Source organism: Pogona vitticeps, chromosome 8 (genome assembly GCF_051106095.1).
Source record: "Pogona vitticeps strain Pit_001003342236 chromosome 8, PviZW2.1, whole genome shotgun sequence".
Classification (NCBI taxonomy): domain Eukaryota; kingdom Metazoa; phylum Chordata; class Lepidosauria; order Squamata; family Agamidae; genus Pogona; species Pogona vitticeps.
Genome location: NC_135790.1, coordinates 27,186,652 through 27,201,470, shown reverse-complemented (window position 1 = coordinate 27,201,470; position 14,819 = coordinate 27,186,652). Strand labels below are relative to the sequence as shown.

At 46.5% G+C, this 14,819-nt stretch overlaps 2 protein-coding genes across 2 annotated transcripts in view; both read right to left on the bottom strand.

Moving 5' to 3' along the window:
- Positions 1 to 689: 689 nt before the first annotated feature.
- Positions 690 to 14,819, bottom strand: part of LOC110079374 (uncharacterized) — a gene marked incomplete at its 5' end in the record, with an annotated part of 31,444 nt that continues 17,314 nt past the window's right edge. Inside the window, 15 exons of the mRNA XM_078379698.1 lie at positions 690 to 1,554; positions 2,270 to 2,397; positions 3,208 to 3,399; positions 4,181 to 4,327; positions 4,573 to 4,659; positions 5,519 to 5,667; positions 6,015 to 6,137; positions 6,238 to 6,321; positions 6,731 to 6,947; positions 7,819 to 7,998; positions 9,001 to 9,150; positions 9,303 to 9,470; positions 9,601 to 9,798; positions 10,387 to 10,654; positions 13,490 to 13,652. Of these exons, the coding sequence (XP_078235824.1) occupies positions 1,308 to 1,554; positions 2,270 to 2,397; positions 3,208 to 3,399; positions 4,181 to 4,327; positions 4,573 to 4,659; positions 5,519 to 5,667; positions 6,015 to 6,137; positions 6,238 to 6,321; positions 6,731 to 6,947; positions 7,819 to 7,998; positions 9,001 to 9,150; positions 9,303 to 9,470; positions 9,601 to 9,798; positions 10,387 to 10,654; positions 13,490 to 13,652 (2,501 nt within the window). The remainder of the gene's footprint in view (positions 1,555 to 2,269; positions 2,398 to 3,207; positions 3,400 to 4,180; positions 4,328 to 4,572; positions 4,660 to 5,518; positions 5,668 to 6,014; positions 6,138 to 6,237; positions 6,322 to 6,730; positions 6,948 to 7,818; positions 7,999 to 9,000; positions 9,151 to 9,302; positions 9,471 to 9,600; positions 9,799 to 10,386; positions 10,655 to 13,489; positions 13,653 to 14,819) is intronic.
- On the bottom strand, positions 11,535 to 12,773 carry LOC140701879 (uncharacterized). The gene is made up of 3 exons (XM_078379582.1): positions 12,665 to 12,773; positions 12,011 to 12,274; positions 11,535 to 11,791 (listed from the first exon to the last, which is right to left on the bottom strand). Exons 1-3 carry the CDS (start codon positions 12,749 to 12,751, stop codon positions 11,597 to 11,599), a joined length of 546 nt encoding a protein of 181 aa, XP_078235708.1. The 5' UTR covers positions 12,752 to 12,773; the 3' UTR covers positions 11,535 to 11,596.

The window sequence follows — 14,819 nt, the reverse complement described above, 5'->3', positions numbered from 1 at the left end:
AGAGAATATTCAGAATTGGTTGACCGTTTGCTTTTTCCAGGGGCTCCCTGGGACTGTGCAGCTTGCCCAAGGCTACACAGGCTGGGATGCACAGTGGGGGAATTGAACTCCCAACCTCTGGCTCCACAGTCAGATACCTGGCTCACTGCACTTTCCAGCCAGATTTATTCTGCAATAGAAATGTGATTTTGAGCGCCTTTATCAGATCTGATGGGAGCAACCATGCAGTTGTTCTGAGTAAGAGTTAGCAGAGATAACTGGGAAGGTTTGTAATCGAGAGCTGCAGAGTTCGGGAAGGGGAAATAAGTGCAAGGGTTTTTTTTCTTCTGCTTGCATCCCAAAATTATTCTGTGGAGCAAGCACCTCCTTGCTTCATGGCTTCAATTGCTTCCCTCAAATCCTTTGGCGACCCTGTTCTCTTAGAGACATGATTTAACAGTTGAACCAGCATCTTTGACAAGGAGCAGTGAAGACACAAGGAAGTGCCTGAATGAAGAAGACCCTTCTGAAAGGAGGACAACGCAAGACAATAACGCATGCACAGGGAAAAGGCCAAGCTTGATAGGAGGAGCTTTGCTCCCTCCTTTGTGTGAATTTTTTGGGATACTACAAACACTCCCGTCTTTAGATATTTCTTGCCTTATCGTCTGCATCTGTCTTTTCTGAAGCAGACAAGGAAACCAGGTTACTTCCCCCTCGTTTCCTGCTCCTCCTCCTTCTAAAAGTTAATGATCCAATTACCATGGGGTGGCATGTGGTTTATTTCTTACTGTGAAAACAACTGGAGGCACATTGAAATACATTCAATCTTTTATTCTATTTTAATGTGATTGTATTCAAGTTCCAGCAGCAGTTAAGTCATGGATGAGGAGGAGATGTTTGTGCTTGGAGTTGCCAATGAGATAAATTCTAGGGTTCTCGCTTCCCTTTTCACGGCAAAGTCCAGCTGCCCATTTATTTTTAACTTGTGGCATGCTTTTGGGATTCATTGAGATGCTTGCTTTGCTAGTGGAAGCTGAAGAAACATGTTTCCCTTTAGAGAAGAATTCCTTCAAAGCTGCCCGCCCTTGAGCAAGCATGGCTGCACCCAAAAACCCGCAACTTAACTCTTGCCGATGAATCACAAATCAGAAGCAACAGGAGGCCTCGCACCAGAAAGACTTCTGCCTCTTAAGAGAGCTTTGATCGTAATGATGTCCCAACTGCCTTATCTATGTTGATCCTAAAGAGAGGTTACCAGCCTCCAGTTGTCTTCTCCTGCCTTCTTCTCCCACCTTGTGTGCTTTTACAACACAACCCAGACTTGTTCAGGCCTTCTTGGCTTTTACTGCCTTCCCTTCAAGAGCTTGTATTTCCCTGAGTAGAGAAGCCTTCTCCAAGGCGGTCGCTTCAGCCTGATCCATGAGCTGATCTTCACAGGTTGAGCTCTTGAGAAGCTGCAATGGAAACTCTCGCTCCTTCTTGAGGAGTTTTACCAGTTTCTCCATCAGCACGTCCATCACATCTCTTGTTGCTGCTCCTGGGCTAATGGGAGAGCAGCTGTCAGAGGCCGAGCTAAGGAAAGAGAGCCATAATTAAGGTTGAGTGGGTACAATCTGTAGAGCAGAGAAGAGGACAAACTCTTGTGCCAGGCCCCCCGAGTTCAAGTCCTGCTTAATCTTGTAAGGGCTTTCAGGGGATCAATATTCTTCTAGCTCCTCAATAATCAGCAAAATGGGCACGGGGGGGGGAATAGCTTGTTTTAGAAGGGCAGAAGTGGATCCCAACCTTGCATCCCCAGATCTTCTTGGACTCCCAGAAGTCTTCACCACTATCTTTGCTGGCCAGGATTTCTGGGAGTTGCAGTTCAAGAACATCTGGGGGCCCAAGGTTGGAAAGCACTGCTTTAGAAGACAGCTGAGATAATGGGAAGTACTTGGAGCACTTAATAAAAACACTATCGAAACCAGTGGTGGATTAAATGCTGGCTTTCCAGACGGAATGACTGGTCCCCAAATCTTTTACCTTGAGATGGGCGGGGAGAACATCTAAGCACCAAGGTGGGGAAGGTGGTGATGGAAGAAGACTTTACTAAGGAAGAGGAAATCTTTGGCACTCCAGAAGGCTTGGACCCTAACTCCCATATGCCCTGCCAGCACAGTTGAAGGCTAAGGATGGAGAGGGATGTGGTCCAAAGCATCTAAAGGTGCTTTGGGGTGTTTCTTCCACCCCAAAAATGACTGGGATGGACCAAGTCGCACCATACCAGATCCACCTTCTCAGTTCTTACCTCTTTGGTGGAACAGTCTCCTGGCTCCCATTGGGGAAGCTGCTGGAGTGACATTCCTCTTTCTTGGGGGACCGTTTAGTCTTGAGCGAATCCTCGATCTCTGTGTCACGCCAGGACTCTTGATGTTGCTTCAGGTGCCAAGGTTAGGCATTGCAAAGCAAAGTGAAATAAGGTTGAAGAATTTGGGATCTCTGCAGAACTTCACTTTTTCTGTCTTTGGATGACATTTCCTGGAATCCCTTGACTATTGGCCATTTTCATAGCTGTATGGAAATGTGTTCGAACGGCACACCTCCCACCCTGGATAAGTGCTTGTGCATTGACCAAATGAATAAATTTGTAGTCTGGATGCTGACCTCAGTCTTCTGAGCAAGGATAGTCAAAAGAGCACCATCCATGCCCAATCTGGAAGTATGAGCAGAGAACCCAGAGATCTGCAGAAACATAAGCAAACTTTGGAACAGGGAGTGGGGGAACTAAGTCGAGGGAATCCAGACAGCCTGAGGAAAAGGCAATGTTTTCAGCAGGCAAAGAATACTGATCAGCTCTTTGGGATCATAAGAAAATGGAAAAAACATTGGGAAATGGTGCTTCTCCTTAACTGACTGGAATCCTGAATGTGAGCACTGCACACTGCAACATTTTGTTGCAGCCTTGACTTGTAAATACAGAAAACAATGAGCAAAGACGCCCAAGAACCGCTCAAGAGTTCTTCTGCACTCTTTGCTGTAGACCCAGAGGAAGGCAACTGTGGTCCTCCAGAAGATGTTGGACTCCGACTCCCATCAGCCGCAGCCAGAACAGTCAAAGGTGGAGGATGATGGGAGCTGCAGTACCCAAACCATATGGGGGAACAGAGTTGTCCACCCCTCTAGCAGAACTACAGAAGCAGATGGGTGCCCCTCTGTGTGTGGGTACATGAGAGTTTGTAGAACTACCTTCTCGGAGTCTGCAGAAGGCTTCACTTTAGATTCAAAAAGCCCTGAGAGGAGATTGATTTTCTCATCGGTGATCACCTCTTTGTTCAGGAAAACCTCGTTAATCATCCTGGCAGCAGATTTAGTCTCCTCCACCATTGCTGACGTCTGGAGCCGCAGAGAGAACATTTCACCCAGGCAGGCTTTCAGTGCCTGAAATGCACCGATAAATTATCCAGTTAAAAACGCACGTAGGCACGCACCCCACTTGCTTGTATTCACTTACTGCAAGCATTACTTCAAGAAAGCAAACAGCAGGAAACAAATTCGAAGGAGAAGAAGGGAGAAGGGTTAGCAGGAAAAGAAAACTTTTGGGGCTAGATTTGTGCTGCGAAACAGTACTGGAAGATTAAGTCTCGTTCTTTCATGAAGCAGAATTTACGGTTTTCTGAACTACGATTTCAGAAGACAAGACTATTTTTTTGGGGGGGGGATGCTGGTTGAGCAGATGATAATGGCACGGCTCCCTGACAAATTCGCCATGCTTAGTTGTGAATTGGGACAGAGAAGGTGCCACCTGCAACATCTCCAGTCAGAAAAAAGGCTTCAGGTGGGAGGGATAAGAAAGGAATTTGCCCAAAACATTGCAATCAAAGTCGATGCCATAGATCGGTGAGTGAACTTGCTATACAATAGGATACCCCGTTCCAAGATGGGTCCCACCGTTTGGGCAAATGGGCACGGCCCACCTGACCACCAACATCTTTTGTGAGCCATGGGGGATTTGTAGGAGAAGGCAAGGTCGCTAACGAGGTGTGAGTTTAACCTCCAGGGACCCCACCCTCTGCTTCATCACCTTCAGGTTAAGGCAGCCCTTCACCCTCAGACATTCTGATCAGCATCCAGAGGCTTCACCGGCCACCATCCTTCACGGCCGGGACTTAGAAGCCCCATTGAAGCATCGGCAGATTTATAGCTCAGAACTGTTGCCCACCTGGTAAAAGAGTCTCTGGAAAGCTGGGGTGGAGTCCTGGCTGAGGTCATCAGCGGCGATATGGGCTCGGCAGTGCACGAGGAGCAGGATAAAGCTCCCAATGCAACTCAGGCACTCTCTTAAAACAAACAGCTTCTGTTCGGGAATCTAAGCGGAGGGAGAGAAAGCCGTTGAAAAGTCACCCAGTGAGGGAAGACCTTTGAGATGGGATGCTTTTAGCCTCCACGCTTCCTAAGTGCTTTGAAGTGCATCTCTAGTATGTCTTGAGAGTTGTGTTATAAAAGTTTCTGGATACACTTAGAATGGCAGAATGGGAATGGGTCCTGTGGATCAGCTGCTGCATCGAGGAGGCACAGCGCGGGACTGAACGGGATCCACACGTTCATGCATACCTGATAGTAAAAAGTGTTGCGAAAGGCGTTCCCAGGTGCATCGCTTGAAGGAATGCTGGATGCAACACCCAGGTTGACCTCTGGACCCTGGAAAGAAAAGCAAGGAGGGCTAAATGGATGGAGACAGCATGGCTTTGCATTCCATAAGCCCAAGGGAAAGGGATGTCTAAAGTAAATGTTCCAAATGCATAGCATTCCTACCTTACATTGGATTTGTCTGTTCACTCATCATAGCCAGGATGGATTGCCTATATCCTGCTTCACTCTTGGTTCCAAGGTCATTGTTTTATCCCCCAAGAAAGAGGAAGAGCATGGTGTGTATGTGTGTATATGTGTGTGTGTGTGCACACATGCCTATATTTATATACAAGTATGTGTGCCAGCCCACGGGTGGCTGACATCTAACGTTGGGTGCAGCCCCTGGGGCTGAAAAGATGGTGCACCCTGCCTTGTGGATGTGAAATCACAATCCAGCGAATTTGCTCATGGTTTCGGAGACACTCTTTGGAACTGGGTGAGAGGGCTTGTTTTCCTGAAAGATGGGGAGAGAAGGGCTGAAGCTCAACAAAAAATGAAAAAAAGGGAGAAAGGAATAAAAGTCTGCAAGAAAGAACAGATGGATGATGGTCTTGTGTTCATTGCCTTAAGAGAAGACGCCTTATCTCTCAACGCAACGTGTGCTCCTGTTGTGCCAGGGATTTTTCCTCTTGGCTTGCTGGACTGGGTGGAGGGGGCAAGTAGCTAAGCACATACTGACATTATTGTTCCAAAAGTATCAATCAAGAGCCATTAGAACTAAAGAAAGCCTGAGTAGGACAGATACGGAAGTTTGCTTTTCATAGGAATGAAGAGGAAGAGGGTCAACGTTTAGATTTTTTGGACATTCTGCACAGGAACCTCATTTTGTAACCCCCCAGAGAGGCTTTACCCCATTTGGGACACTTACACCAATGTGAGTCCGGAGGAACTTCAGAAGAACGATGCCGTATTGGTATATTACCAATTCCCTTGCAGAAAAGCTGGAGGTGGCCACAGGTACGAGCTCCCTGGATTTAGGAGTCATCTGTATGCTCATGATATCCTGGAAAGAATTTACTGCATTTGCAGGGAGGCAAAATATTACTCAGATGCTTGTAAATGAATTTCACTGTTTTCTGCAAGAAAGCAAAATATGAACTAGAGACTTATAAAATAAAATAAGACCCTTGTTTGTCAGGATGCTGAATTTCTTGGCAGTTAGTACTCTGAACATGGAGAATATACACAGTTCTAAAAGTCAATATGATCACTAGGTCCTTGGGTTCTGTTGGATGTAGCTGTACTTCTAAGAGAGAAGGACGCTCACCTTCAAGGCCTTCAAGGAGATCTTCAGGAGGCCCTTAACTGAAAATTCCCTGTCCATGGTGCTGAATGCTAGCTGTGCCTGTGAACTGGAGATTTACCTTTTTCTTCAGGCTGCTTGTTCAGAAATCCAGCTGCTGCTGCATAATGACAGAGCTGTTGGTTCACATCATTCAGAAGAGCAAGAAGATGGGAAGAGGCTCCATCACCAGTTTCCTTCTTGTCTACACAAAAACACAGATGCTTTGCTGGTGAATTTAAATCTCAACAAATGGCCAAACCCTTTCAGATGAGTCTCCAGCCCCTTGGGAAAGTAAGACCTACCAGAAAGAAGGGATCTGAGCTGAGGATTCAAGAGGGTTGTTCTTAAAAGCACCAGGAGTTCAGTGTGTCTCAACATCTTGACATCTGCAAGGGAGGAGATTTTATCTAGTGAGTGCAATCCAGACTGGCAGGACCCAGTGATGTTTTGCTCATCCTTTCTGTTTGATCTGTGCCTGAAACTTACAGCTTTTTGTCTGAATGCAATTTTTTTTAATTGGCCTACTTTGGCATTCCTTTTCAATTCATCCATATTTTAATGTGGTTTTACATTTCATCACTTGTGGTTTTTATCTCTTCTTACGCCTTGTCTTGAAAATACCTTGAGTCCTAGGTCTTGGGACAATGATAAGATGCGAATCTGATCCAATTTGAAGCCCACTTGCCCTAAATATATATAGCACACATCAGCAACACCCACAGGACCACCAAGGAAAGTTTCTATGAAAAGGAAGGAGACCAGTTTAATTTTCTGATAGTTGCCAATGAGACTTACATTCCGCCAAGAGGGAGTTGACTTTGTCACCTTCGGCCAGGCTGGGTGGATCCTGTTCCTGCACAGCGGCATCCTTAGATATTGGGTAGCTTCCATCTTCTTGACTGGCTTGCCTCCTCCTTTTCTCTACCTCCACCCTTCCTCTCTGCTTCTGCATATCTTGCTGGAATGCTCTATCCAGGAAGGTCAGCGTTTCATCATGTTCTCTCAACAGCTTCTGTCAGGAAAAAGGGTTGGACGTGGTGTGAGCCCAGTTGGAATCTCCATGCTTCTGATCTCCTCTGCCTTCTAATCTCAGAGTGTCAAAGACCTGGGTCATCATATCTGTGAGATGTTTCAAGCATCTTTTAGGAACCGTAGAATGCTGAACTGCAGTGACCCAGAACTCTTTAAATAGGAGTTTTCAATCTCACAGTCACAAAATGATCCTTTCCAAAAAATGCCCTGGTTTTGAAGAAGGCACAGCAGTCAAGTCAAATCCAATTTGCAGTACAGGGGCCCTGAGTTTCACCTTGATCCAGACCTTAAACAAAATTTTCTCCCCCTGTCTACATAAGTCTTTTGACCGAGCCAAGCATCTCTTCAGATCCTTTGGCACCTTAAAGCCTAGCACATTCCATGCAGCACCAGCTTTTATGGACTGTCGTCCAGAGGCAAAACTGATGGCAGATAAGATTTGCTGGTCTTTAAGATCCCAATACAAGAGATTCTGTTGTATTTGCTGCTGCCCGCTTGAGCATTTCGGATCATAAAATGGGAGTGGGTCCTGGTTTTCTGCTCTTCTCCCATACTAGTTCTCCAGGCCTTCGAAAAACAACAACAACAACAACCCTCTTCTAAAAGATTCAGCTCAAAGAATGTTCCTACTGACAGGGACACACTCCTGGGTCCAACCTGGCCTTGGAAAAGTTGGGTTTGTTTTAAGGGCATAGGCCATGCTAGCCATGCAGTTGTGAGAGCTAGAATCCAACAGAGGTAACTTTTCCAAACTCTGGAAACAACCTCTGCAATCTGCTGCCCCACCCTGATGATACCAATATTGGAGTGAGAAACTTGGGCGCCTGAATCCTTTGCCACTTTCCTCTCACCTGCTTCAACCATTTCTTGATTTCACCCTTTTCCAGCTGATCCTGCATTTTCGCTTTTTCCTCCAGTATTTGGCCCCGGTAAGATTTCTCCATCTCCGCCAACCGAGCTTCTTGGAAACTTTCCCATTTCCCCTTTCCTTTCTTCTCTTTCTCGTCCTTTACTAACGAGGACCTTCCACTCTACAAGGCAAGAAAACACGGACGTCATCAGTTTCACTTTGTAGTTTTAATAATTATAGTAATAGTGGTGTGCCATCAAGTTGATTCTGACATACAGTGATTCTTTCCAGGTTTTTCAACGTAGTAAATACTCAGAAGTGGTTTATTATTCCCTTCTTCTGGGGATGCCCTGGGACTGTGCAGCTTGCCCAAGGCTACCCAGGCTGGTTTTTCTCTCAGGAGGCATAGTGAGGAATCAAACTCCCAACTTCTGGCTCTGCAGCCAGAGACCCAAACCACTGAGCTATGCTGACAGCTTGCCATTTTAAACAAACAGATAAAAACATATTATTTTAACTCACGCTTGCTTTTAACTTGCAAACCCTCAAAGAACTTCAGCTCCAGGGGCACCCTATTGGCACGATCAGTAATCAAACAAGCTCATTAGGTCAAAAGTGCTCTCACTCCCTTCATCCTGCATTCAGAGATCCTACAGAGAATGGCCCAGGTTACATGCTTTGCTCCTCACCTTAGAGAAGCAAAAAGGTAGGGTGAACTTTTCAAAAGAAAAAGATATGGAAATGTGATCCTGTGCAAATTTAGAGATTTTCTTACTTTTTCTCTCTCCATCCTCCAGAGTCAAGAAACCCCTCACTAAGAACTAAAGCTGAACCTATAGAGTCTGAGTAGCTTTGATGGATGGATGGATGGATGGATGGATGGATGGATGGATGGATGGATGGATGGATGGATGGATGGATGGATGGATGGATGGATGGATGGATGGATGGATGGATGGATGGATGGATGGATGGATGGATGCAGGGTTTCACTGGTGTAGATGGTGCAAATCTAGCTACAAAACCAATTGCTTGTTCTCCTTGTTTTTTGGAGGAGAGCTAAAAGTATTATACATTCACCTTTTGCCAAAGATATAAATCTGTGTTTGAATCCGTTTCCACTGCTCAAAGATACTTCACCCTACCGAAGAGTGATAAACAGCACCCCTCCTTGTGAACGTACCCCTCTTTGGTTGCCAATGACCGATGTCTCCTCCTTTGGTGTTTGTTCACCAAGGAGGAAAAAAGGTTGCAGCTGGTCTATGAGCTCTTTGGTCTTCTGCTGCCGGAATTCCTGCAGTTGCTTGGCCACCTGGCGAGCATCCTCCAGCTGCTGCCGGAACAAGGTTGGGTCCGAAGAGATAAGAAGAGAAAAAGGAAGGATGACTTAGGTGAAAGGGAGGGCTGGGTTCAAGTCTTGGTCTCCCATTCCCTTTGTGTCCCACTCCACCCCACCCTCTTTTTGGGTCCATGTGTTGTTCCCACCTTGTCTGAGGAATGAGCTTGCAGCTTCTGCACCATCTCCTGGAACTGCCTCTCACGTAGCTGGAGCCTCTGGGCTGCTTCTTGCAACTCCAGCACGGGGCAAGGAAATTTCTTTTGCTCCTTCAGCAGCCGGACAAGGGCTTTCGTCTCTTCGTCTACCAGTGACTCCTGGGATGGAAAGCCAAGTCCAGATTCAAGGCGGCAGCCCTTCCCTACTCTGGTGCCTTCCAAAGGTATTGGACGGTCACTCCCATCATCTTCCACCTGAGACTCTATGAAGAAGAAATAAACTGCTTACGTCCAGCACTGGGTTTCCTGCTTTGCTCTCATCCTTGGGAGTTCGTCGGCCAGTTTTTTGGAGCGGAAGGCCAGCTTCCAACAGGGCTGCTTGCCGTAAATGCCACCCGCTTAGGAGAAAATAGGTCGTGTCCTCAGCAGTGAGTTGGGTGGCCTGTCTTGCTGCTTCCTGAATAGCTCCCATCACTTTGGCTTCTAGCTGGAGGGGAGGAAAATTTTAAAAATCGTGTTTCTATTTTTTTTAAAAAAAATGTTTTAAACTAGCCTTTCACCTCTTCAGCCTCCCTGATGTGTCAGACAACATCCCCAACTAGATATGGTGTCATAAGGGTTCAAAACCAGATAGTCAGGCTATGACTCTGGAGCCTTGAGTTCAAATCCCCACTTAGCCATGGAACCCCGGGGGGGGGGGAGAATATTGCTGGAAAAACTGCTCCTTGACCATCTCACAGATCTCCAAAGTCTGACGGGGGTCCCCATGAATCAGAAGCAACTTGAGGGCACAGAAGAACAGGTGGCACCAAACAGCGTATTCGGGACGCAGACCCATTACGTGGGAACACACCATACGGTAGAGCCATCAGGGCTGAGGAGAAATCTCTAGGGAAGGGTGTTCAAATCCTCTCTTTAGGATCATGACAGGGAGGGAGGAGGAGAGGGCTGTGTCTGAGAGGGTGAACATTTGGGAGGACAGGAGGGGGCCTACATGTGCAAACAAAGAAATAAAACAGAGCTGTGCCGGCCTCTCAGTTTGGCCAAGCCAATAAAGACAAGACTGCTCAAATACCTTCTCCTCTATCTGTGCCTGTAGCTCTGTCTGGATCAGGACCTGCAGCGTCCTCCCTTCAGCCCCGCTGCTTGCACTAAAGGAAAGAGGCAGCACCCCTTCCTCATGGCGCTTTTGCAAAAAAGCCACGGCTTTCTCCACCTGAGTCTTCTCAGCCCATCGAACGACATCGTGGGCCACGTCTTCTCCCGTGCAAATGCCGTGCACTGCCTGTAAGTCCTCTTCAGGACAAGTCCGTCTCTGGAGGGACGCAAGGCAGAGAAATGGACTGCAAGGTTAACAGGGGGGGCCTCTTTAGTGGGAATGGCTGCTTCCCAAACGCAGTTAGAGGCGGAGGCAGGGCGGTGCGAGACTTAAGAGTTCTGGACTAGGAGTCAAGAAACCTGGCTTCAATTCCCCGCCAAGGTGACTTTGCGACAATCATGCTTTCTTAGACAGGCCTAGCTTGCAGGGTCGTTATGAAGATAGAAGGGGGAAACAGACATAGATCTGTGTTTGAAGGTAGAGGAAAAGTTGGGTGGAAATGTAAGAAACAGATGACAATAAATGAACATAAGGTGAGTATGAAAGTTACAAGTTACATGTTATAAGCCGCCCAGAGACCTTTGGGTAGTGTGGGCAACATATTAGATAGATAGATAGATAGATAGATAGATAGATAGATAGATAGATAGATAGATAGATAGATAGATAGATAGATAGATAGATAGACAGACAGACAGACAGACAGACAGACAGACAGAAAGACAGAAAGACAGAAAGACAGAAAGACAGAAAGATAGATAGATAGATAGATGAATAAATGAATAAATGAATAAATGAATAAATGAATAAATGAATAACCTATTTGCCTGTAACAAGTTATTGGTTGGTCTAATGAGGATGTAATAAACTCTCATTTCAAAAAGAAGCAGAAGTAATAGGGTGTCTTTATTGCTGTAATGACTAACAGCTTCTAGTTACTTTTAAAATTTACTTTGCAAGGACACCTTCTGCAGTTTCAGAGGTATTGTTCAACTTTTACACCACTCTGTTACCAGTCCTAAGAACTGCTTTCCAGAAAAAGTAACAGAAAAATGTAACACATTTGCCGTTGGTTGTGATTTTGCAAATGTAATGATAAGTAATGAATTACTTTTTTGATAGCACTGTAGTTCATGTCAATAAAAAAACTACTTAAAACAACAACGACAACTTTTCAAGCTCAGGTTCAAAAGCTGGAAGGCGGCATCAGGGCAAAGGATGAAGCAGAAGAACAAGGTACCTGGAAGAGGCGGCTGTAACGGTCCAAGACTCTGTGTCCCCAGAGCTGCTTCACAGCTTCTTGCCGGACCATCTTGATGGCCGTGGCTTGTATTTTCTGAGTCACCGAGCGGCTGGACTTTGCCCCCAAAGCTTGGTTTCCCTGCGAAGCAGAGAAGGGGATGACATTCCATAAATGTGGAAGCTCTGGGAAGATGGGAAGGAGGTGCCGTGTTCCTCAAAGCAATCCACGCCATGTTTGGGAAAGTTTGGGTTTTGGACTACAAGTCCCAGAATCCCCAGCCAGGTGGCTGGGGATTATGGGACTTGTAGTCCAAAAAGAGAGCGGGGTTTGGAAAACTTTCCTGAGCATCAAACTCACATGGTTTGCAGCATCCACTCCAAAGAGGGAGTCTGCCTTTTTCAAACTGGCCCCTAGTGACACTAGATTCTGCCGGATTTCTTCTCGGGAGAATAAACCCCCCTCTTTGAGAGGGACACCCCCAAGGGTAAGCCCCACCCATTGCATTTCTTCCCACTGCCTCTGGACCAACTCTTCTTCCATGTGGTGGTGGTAGTCGGCCAGTTCCTTCAGCAGGTCCTCCCAGTCCTTGGAACAATCCGTGCTCGGGTGCAACAGGGTTTCCTGGAAATACAATATATTCATCTCTGATCAAAGGACATTACGGAGGCAGTTCTGATGCTTAAAACAAACAGCCACATTCCAAAAGGAATCCCTGTGGCTGATCTGAAAAGCAGTCTACAGAAAAACAAAACAAAGAAACAACACTTTTGAATAAGAAACTCCGCCCAAATGGTTAAATTAGACTTTCATGTGAAGCTAGATTTTCCTTTTTATGGAGGTGCGATGATCCAAGTCTTTGGCCTTTCCAAATCTTTGGATTTTGGAAATCAGGAACCTTGGCTTGACATTCAGGCACTTAGCTATTGTAAAACTGGGAGAGCCCTTCCAAAAGTAAACCCTCCTTCTGATGCTTGCTCCTGCCCTTCTATAGGACATTCCCGTGTCTCTCACCAGGTTCTTCTGCAGTTCGAGTGATTCACAAAAGCAAGAGATCAGGTCAATTTCCTCTGCTATTAAGGACTGCTCGAGATGCACCATTTCGCCCGCGTGCTTCTCCAAGAAGATCCTGACCAAATAAGAGCAGGAGGGAAGGGTCGGTGGACTTATAGATAGATTTTTTTAAAAAATGCATAGTATAATTAAAGATATTATAGAAACACATCTGGTAGTTTGTGTGTGCGCATGCGCACGTGCATGCATGCACACACGCACACACACACACACATACACACCATCAAGTCATAACTGATTTATATCATCCCTAACTGGGCTTTCAAGATACACGAGACATTTTTAGGAGTGGTTTTACCAGTTCCACTCACCAGTGAAGTTTCCATGGCCAAGTGGGGATTTGAACCCTGGACTCCAGAGTCCTAGTCCGCCATTCTATTCACGACACTACACTGGGAATCTCATATAGCATTACTCCTCCTAAGATCAGATCTGAGACTTATTCCAAAGAGCCTAAAGCAGACCTTTGAAAGAATTGACTACAGTGTATCATGAACTAGGATAGAAGCATCATTTTCCAGGTTGGCTGTATAAGCGGAAAATTTCTAAACAAGAATTCTTTGCAGGAAGAGTCCTAGGATGTCACGTTCCCACCAGAGTAAACATGGAGAGAAGAACAGGAAAAGAATACTGACAAACAAACAGCCAAAGCAAACCATTGTCATGACATTCTAGGAGGGTGACCTTCCCATTTCACACATGATGTACTTCTATCCCCCAAATTCATGCTGACTTCTCGGGTCAATCTTCTCCTACACCTCTCACCTTGTCTGGATTTCCTGCAGAAGCTGGGACTTGTCTGGGGCGGGCTGAGAAGGTGTTACCGGTGAGAGGGCTCCAGCAATAGGTGCCACTTCCTCCTTTGTGTTGGTCCTCAACACCGCACTAGGTACCTCTGACACCTTCAGAGTGCTCCTGGAGGAGTAGCCTTTGGGAGAAATGAGATCTATGAAGCCAGTTCCTTTGAAGGATTATGGGTTCCTAATGGGGAAGGGAAAGAGGTAGTCCCAGGGAAATGATCAAAGAGGATGTGGTGGCATAAGGGAGGCAGGAAAGAACAGGTGGAACACGAAAGAGATTTTTGGGCACTCCCGTGTCATGTGTTTGTGTATACTTCAGTGCCAGCTCTGTAAAACCATTGTGGCATCCTCTGTCTCTGAAGGGGAATGAGAAGACATCCCATCACGATCTTTTCGTACCAAACAAGGTATCTTTGTACAGGACTATTGTGAAGTAGCTTGAGCTGAAGTACTGCAGGGCAGGAACGCCGATCGATAACAGCAAAAACAGAACGAGGCAGAGAGAGAGAGAGAGAGATGAGCTTCTCTGAAGACCTATCTGCTGCCTGCTATTAATTCCCTTAATGCAGTTCTGGGCATTTAAACCATCCTCAATGATTTTGAAATGGGCACAGTTCCAGCGGCATGCGCTGTGTCTGAATCAGCATCTTCTGTTTGGCTATGAAGTTGGCCATGGGGAGCTCAGTGGGAGAGCCCGGGGGGAGGCGGGGAAATGGGTGCATCCGTCCAGACCCTGGGTTCTGCTGAAGGAGAACAGCATGGCTTCAGCAAGATGTCCAAGGTGATCAGGAATGGTTTTGAAATCTTCATCTCAGTTGCCATCCTGAATGCCACTTTTTGAGAAGAAGCCATTAATTGTGTTAAGGTCACATCATTTCCCATTGATGGGGACCCTCTGAGGATTTCCTGGGAACAGACGTTGGTGGATCAGTCCCTCCATCTGGTGATGTTCTGGGATCACCTTCCTCTTTGTCCCAGGAGGCAGGTCACCAATGCCACCATCCATAAACCTTCCAAGTGATGCTGCCTGCCTGCGGTCCCAGGAGATGCAGTGGGATCCTAACTCATGATTCCTGGCTTTGCAGCCTGGTGCTCTAACCCAGTGGTCCCCAACCTTGGGCTTCCAGATGTTCTTGGACTACAACTCCCAGAAGCCTTCACCACCACCTCTGCTGGCCAGGATTTCTGGGAGTTGAAGTCCAAGAACATCTGGAGGCCCAAGGTTGGGGACCACTGCTCTAACCCACTGAGCTACAGCATCCTTGGGCAGAAAGGCAGTGTTTGACCCCCATCCT